The following is a 7,500-nucleotide window of genomic DNA, read 5'->3' as shown; positions in this document are numbered from 1 at the left end:
CAGACACACACACCGGATCAGAGATCAGACACACACACACACACACACACCGGATCAGAGATCAGACACACACACACACACACCGGATCAGAGATCAGACACACACACACACACACACACCGGATCAGAGATCAGACACACTCTTCCCGTGAAACCACCTGACCAACACACACACACACACACACACCGGATCAGAGATCAGACACACTCTTCCCGTGAAACCACCTGACCAACACACACACACACACACACCGGATCAGAGATCAGACACACACACACCGGATCAGAGATCAGACACACACACACACACACCGGATCAGAGATCAGACACACACACACACACACACACCGGATCAGAGATCAGACACACACACACACACACACACCGGATCAGAGATCAGACACACACACACACACACACACACACACCGGATCAGAGATCAGACACACACACACACACCGGATCAGAGATCAGACACACACACACACACACACACCGGATCAGAGATCAGACACACACACACACACACCGGATCAGAGATCAGACACACACACACACACACACACCGGATCAGAGATCAGACACACACACACACACACACCGGATCAGAGATCAGACACACACACACACACACACACACACACACACCGGATCAGAGATCAGACACACACACACACACACACACACACCGGATCAGAGATCAGACACACACACACACACACACCGGATCAGAGATCAGACACACACACACACACACACCGGATCAGAGATCAGACACACACACACACACACACCGGATCAGAGATCAGACACACACACACACACACACACACACACACCGGATCAGAGATCAGACACACACACACACACACCGGATCAGAGATCAGACACACACACTCACTCCCTCTGACTGAGAGTGGGTGTCAGAGGTCATGAACTCTAGTCCCTCTGACTGAGAGTGGGTGTCAGAGGTCATGAACTCTAGGCCCGTGTGACTGAGAGTGGGTGTCAGAGGTCATGAACTCTAGGCCCGTGTGACTGAGAGTGGGTGTCAGAGGTCATGAACTCTAGGCCCGTGTGACTGAGAGTGGGTGTCAGAGGTCATGAACTCTAGCCCCGTGTGACTGAGAGTGGGTGTCAGAGGTCATGAACTCTAGTCCCTCTGACTGAGAGTGGGTGTCAGAGGTCATGAACTCTAGGCCCGTGTGACTGAGAGTGGGTGTCAGAGGTCATGAACTCTAGGCCCGTGTGACTGAGAGTGGGTGTCAGAGGTCATGAACTCTAGCCCCGTGTGACTGAGAGTGGGTGTCAGAGGTCATGAACTCTAGTCCCTCTGACTGAGAGTGGGTGTCAGAGGTCATGAACTCTAGGCCCGTGTGACTGAGAGTGGGTGTCAGAGGTCATGAACTCTAGTCCCTCTGACTGAGAGTGGGTGTCAGAGGTCATGAACTCTAGTCCCGTGTGACTGAGAGTGGGTGTCAGAGGTCATGAACTCTAGGCCCGTGTGACTGAGAGTGGGTGTCAGAGGTCATGAACTCTAGGCCCGTGTGACTGAGAGTGGGTGTCAGAGGTCATGAACTCTAGTCCCGTGTGACTGAGAGTGGGTGTCAGAGGTCATGAACTCTAGTCCCGTGTGACTGAGAGTGGGTGTCAGAGGTCATGAACTCTAGTCCCGTGTGACTGAGAGTGGGTGTCAGAGGTCATGAACTCACGGCCCGTGTGACTGAGAGTGGGTGTCAGAGGTCATGAACTCACGGCCCGTGTGACTGAGAGTGGGTGTCAGAGGTCATGAACTCTAGGCCCGTGTGACTGAGAGTGGGTGTCAGAGATCATGAACTCTAGGCCCGTGTGACTGAGAGTGGGTGTCAGAGGTCATGAACTCTAGGCCCGTGTGACTGAGAGTGGGTGTCAGAGGTCATGAACTCTAGCCCCGTGTGACTGAGAGTGGGTGTCAGAGGTCATGAACTCTAGTCCCTCTGACTGAGAGTGGGTGTCAGAGGTCATGAACTCTAGGCCCGTGTGACTGAGAGTGGGTGTCAGAGGTCATGAACTCTAGGCCCGTGTGACTGAGAGTGGGTGTCAGAGGTCATGAACTCTAGCCCCGTGTGACTGAGAGTGGGTGTCAGAGGTCATGAACTCTAGTCCCTCTGACTGAGAGTGGGTGTCAGAGGTCATGAACTCTAGGCCCGTGTGACTGAGAGTGGGTGTCAGAGGTCATGAACTCTAGTCCCTCTGACTGAGAGTGGGTGTCAGAGGTCATGAACTCTAGGCCCGTGTGACTGAGAGTGGGTGTCAGAGGTCATGAACTCTAGCCCCGTGTGACTGAGAGTGGGTGTCAGAGGTCATGAACTCTAGGCCCGTGTGACTGAGAGTGGGTGTCAGAGGTCATGAACTCTAGCCCCGTGTGACTGAGAGTGGGTGTCAGAGGTCATGAACTCTAGTCCCTCTGACTGAGAGTGGGTGTCAGAGGTCATGAACTCTAGTCCCTCTGACTGAGAGTGGGTGTCAGAGGTCATGAACTCTAGGCCCGTGTGACTGAGAGTGGGTGTCAGAGGTCATGAACTCTAGTCCCTCTGACTGAGAGTGGGTGTCAGAGGTCATGAACTCTAGTCCCTCTGACTGAGAGTGGGTGTCAGAGGTCATGAACTCTAGGCCCGTGTGACTGAGAGTGGGTGTCAGAGGTCATGAACTCTAGGCCCGTGTGACTGAGAGTGGGTGTCAGAGGTCATGAACTCTAGGCCCGTGTGACTGAGAGTGGGTGTCAGAGGTCATGAACTCTAGTCCCTCTGACTGAGAGTGGGTGTCAGAGGTCATGAACTCTAGGCCCGTGTGACTGAGAGTGGGTGTCAGAGGTCATGAACTCTAGTCCCTCTGACTGAGAGTGGGTGTCAGAGGTCATGAACTCACGGCCCGTGTGACTGAGAGTGGGTGTCAGAGGTCATGAACTCACGGCCCGTGTGACTGAGAGTGGGTGTCAGAGGTCATGAACTCACGGCATCATGCTGAGCTTTCCTCCAGACTTCACTCCTTCTCTCTTCTGGACGTAGTTGGCAGGAATCACTCCCTCTCGGCCGACGCTGTTCTTCGCCTTGTACCAGTTTGGGTCCTTCTTTAATATTCACCAAAAACAAGCAATGAAGATCATGAGCATGACATCACATTATAACTGAAGATTTGTTGTTGTGATTTATAAATATACATATCCAGACCCGCCAAATGTGTGTATGAATCAACAGTGGCGGGAAACGCTGGCGAATCACGAGCCAATGTGGCGTTACTGATAATGTTCACTCACTTTACAAATCTGCACAGATTTAACACAAATACTCATGAGTCATGATATATTAAATACAGTATTGCTCATATCTGCTCACTCGAACACACTCGTCACTACACAACACACAGCGGAGCGCTTGTTCATTTGCACTGAAGCAATAGCGCAGATTAAAAAGCATTTGGTGAACAGAAAACACATTATTACCAACATCCATTTCAACATATATATTTAAGAAAAATCTGCATGTATACTGTATATTGAAGTACATAATTTATATTATATATAATATATATTTATATTATTAATAAAAAAAAAATCTTAAATATATACATGCATGTGTGTGTATTTATATATACAAAATGATTATACACAGTACACACACATATATTATGTAAACACAAACGTTTATTATGGATGTGATTAATCGTTGCCCAGCTCTATTAGCTCTAGTATATGAACAGGTTTCTTGTTTATCAGCAGAGGCTCTGTTCATTCTTCTGATATATTGCATGTTCAGATATTCATACAAAGGCCTTGAAAGTTTTGTGAAAATGATCAGAAATGCTGGTGGTGACTGACGACTTCTTCAAAAACACTGGCAGGGAAAGAGTTAACTACTTTTCTTACAGCAATAAAAAAGAAAAACGGCGAATAGAAGCTCGTTCAGTTTGATATTTGATTCACAGGAGAAGGCTTTTTAGAAATGGACCAATTACTGAAATTACTGATAAATGATATCTCATAAATCTGATGTGCCGCTCGTGATGTTTGGAGACTGAAGAGTGTGACAGTGCACATGACATCATGGTCTGCCTCCTGATTGGCCATTACCTTGGTTACGCCTGATGGGCCGTTACCTTGGTTACGCTGATTGGCCGTTACCTTGGTTACGCCAGATTGACCATTACCTTGGTTACGCTGATTGGTCGTTACCTTGGTTACGCTGATTGGCCGTTACCTTGATTACGCCTGATTGGCCGTTATCTTGGTTACCCTGATTGGCCGATACCTTGGTTACCGTGATTGGCCGATACCTTGGTTACCCTGATTGGCCGATACCTTGGTTACCCTGATTGGCCGATACCTTGGTTACCCTGATTGGCCGATACCTTGGTTACCGTGATTGGCCGATACCTTGGTTACCCTGATTGGCCGATACCTTGGTTACCCTGATTGGCCGATACCTTGGTTACCCTGATTGGCCGATACCTTGGTTACTCCTGGGGCACGTTCAAGTTTAAAACGGTGCGCAACGTTCTGCTACGGTTTCCGGGTTGAACGTCATGTTTCCTGGAAGCGGCGTGCACCGGTGTGCAACGGGGTTTGAGATGCGTTTTCTCTTGTTTGGTGGGTGTGTCAGAACTGCAGTCCAATCAGCAGCAACATGAATATAAAGCACGCGGTATTAAAGTGAACTCGCACAGTGGGTTCAAGGAAAGTAATTTACAAATGTGTTGATGCAGCTCGGTATACGCAACAACTGAGGATATTAGAAGACATGTTTGTTAAGTTTTATTGTAAAAATATAGGATATCAACATAATGATGTAGTTGTTTATATTTTTAGCTTCATTGCAAGTGTATGACATTTGGTATAGAAATAAACAATGGTAATTAAGTGCTTTTCCTAAAAATGAGAAAGAAAATACAGGGTATTAAAACAGTATGAACTAATAAAGTCAGTATGTGAGGCTAAATAGATCTGTTTTAGTCTGAATTAGGTAGGATGTGCTTCAGTTTCAGCAATCCCTTCACTCGATTGGGATATTCTCTTGTGTTCTGGGCGGCAAGTGCAGTAACTGTAACATCGGGCATATTTTGTAGTATTAAACACATATTTATACCGACTTCATCAGGCTCAGAAAATTCTTCACAAAGAACAGAAGAATGGCCTTCTCAGCTGCCATAGTTGCAACTCTTGCGTCATCAGAACAGTGTTCAACGCATCACCGTCTCTGTTTAAAAAACGTTGTGCAACGTTTTGTCGGGGCTGAACGCAGCCTTGATTGGCCGATACCTTGGTTACACCTGATTGGTCGTTACCTTGGTTACGCTGATTGGCGTTACCTTGATTACGCCTGATTGGCCGTTACCTTGGTTACGCTGATTGGCCGATACCTTGGTTACACCTGATTGGCCGTTACCTTGGTTACGCTGATTGGCCGATACCTTGGTTACACCTGATTGGTCGTTACCTTGGTTACGCTGATTGGCCGATACCTTGGCTACACCTGATTGGCCGTTACTTTGGTTACGCTGATTGGCTGTTACCTTGGTTACGCCTGATTGGCCGTTATCTTGGTTATGCTGATTGGCCGTTACCTTGGTTACGCCTGATTGGCCGTTACCTTGGTTACGCAGATGATGGTCAGAAGGTCTCCTTTGCTGAAGGGAAGGTCCTGATCGGTGCTGCCCTGGAAATTATACTTGGCCACACACTCAGTGCCGGACGGCCACGCTCCCTGCGAGAGGAACACACACAACTTCTGTTAAACGTCCTCTCATTCAGAGAGTGTGTGTGTGTGTGTGTGTGTGTGTGTACCTGTAGAGCAGACATGCTGAGTGAAGCTGAGACTCTGAGCGTCACACACCGACCTCAACCATCAGAGCTGAGGAGACAAAACACACACGATCAGTCTGAGTGTGTGTGTGTGTGTGTGTGAGTACAATGTCATCAAACAACTAAACAAAATCTGTAAATCTGTTAAAGGGATAGTTCACCCAAAAATGAGAGTTAGCCCATGATTTACTCTCCCTGAAGTCATCCTAGTGTATATGACTTTCTTCTTTCAGACGAACACAATCGGAGTTATATTAAATAATGTCCTGCTCTTCCAAGCTTTATAGTGGCAGTGAATGGGGGGGGGGGGGGGGAGATTTTGAAGCCCCAAAAAAGTGCATCTGTCCACCATTATATTGTTTAATATAACTCAGATTGTGTTTGGCTGAAAGAAGAATATACACTGGGATAGCTTGGTTGTGAGTAAGTCATGGGCTAATTTACACTTCTGGGTGAACTATCCCTTTAAAAACATTCATCCCAAAGTGTGATATATGATCATTCTCTCAGCACTAGTTGTGCAGTTTTCATGTTTTCAGAGGATATGAATAATGCAGCTGAACTCCAGACTCTCAGAGCGCTGAATAATTAAAAGATCTACACTTTAAAACTAGAGCTCAGCACTGCCAGTCCATCAGTGCTTCTGGAAGTCCATGAACCAAAGCAATCATCTACGAGCAGAAGCACAACTCTACACACTCTGATTTGAAGCAAAACAATATTTGAAAATCAGACAAAAAGACTAGGGTACAAGACTGTGAACTTAACGACTGTAGTGATGAAGTATTACGAAGGATAATCTAATTAAAAACGATGGAGAAATATTAAAGGAGAACTCCGGTCAATTTTAACATTGAGCTCATTTTTTTGTACATTTGGAGTGCTGTCAGTACAGAGAACAACGACAAAAATCGGTGTTGCCTACACCGTGTTATCCTCTTTTTAAAATTTGCACCCTGTTGACTTCAATGGGGCAAGTTTTAAACCTGCTTTTAGCCTCTTAACATCCTTGATGTGTCATTACAAGTGCACAGGTCATGTGAGTGATTCCTTCAGAGTGAACACGGGTGAATCTGACTGCAGTAGATGTGAAAGATATAAATAAAAATGATGTTATTTAAGCCAGCGCACATACCTGTGTTTACATCCTGTTTTCGGGTGAAGTCCAAAGTAGTCGATTGTCGAGTTCACACGCACATAGGTTTAGTTACCTATGATCACGCGCGTGAACTCGACAATCGACTACTTTGGACTTCAACCGAAAACAGGTCCCGTTCTTCGTGATCCCATGTTTCAAACTTAAGTTAGTGTGTAATGTTGCTGTTAGAGCATAAATAATATCTGTAAAATTATAAAGCTCAAAGTTCAATGCCAAGCGAGATATTTTATTTAACAGAAGTCGCCTACAGTGAACGGCTCGTTTGGACTACATCCCTCTACTTCCTTCTTTAATGACGTCACTAGAACAGTTTTTTGACTAACCTCCGCCCACAGGAACGCTCCCTCAACTTTCTAAATAATGGATACATAAGCAGATGACAAATACGTTATAATAACCGTAATTAAACTACTAAACCATACCTGTTCCATCTCTATACAGCACTCTGACTCTGTAGGCATTATTGTCCGACTCGAAATGAACACGTTACTGAGAGTTTCTGAT

The 7,500-nt window shown here is 46.3% G+C and overlaps 1 protein-coding gene across 2 annotated transcripts in view; it reads right to left on the bottom strand.

The window, feature by feature from the left end:
* Positions 1-7,500, bottom strand: part of cskl (c-src tyrosine kinase-like) — a 28,734-nt gene that overhangs the window by 18,467 nt on the left and 2,767 nt on the right. For both annotated transcript variants that reach the window (XM_079873843.1, XM_079873844.1), the window contains exons 2-4: positions 5,820-5,886; positions 5,626-5,739; positions 2,995-3,107 (exon numbers count right to left, since the gene is read on the bottom strand). In XM_079873843.1, the coding sequence (XP_079729969.1) occupies positions 2,995-3,107; positions 5,626-5,739; positions 5,820-5,834 (242 nt within the window). In that variant the 5' untranslated portion in view covers positions 5,835-5,886. The remainder of the gene's footprint in view (positions 1-2,994; positions 3,108-5,625; positions 5,740-5,819; positions 5,887-7,500) is intronic.

This window comes from Squalius cephalus, assembly GCF_949319135.1.
Source record: "Squalius cephalus genome assembly, chromosome: 6".
Lineage (NCBI taxonomy): Eukaryota > Metazoa > Chordata > Actinopteri > Cypriniformes > Leuciscidae > Squalius > Squalius cephalus.
Note: the sequence above shows the minus strand (reverse complement) of the source record. Positions and strands in the feature narration are given on the sequence as shown.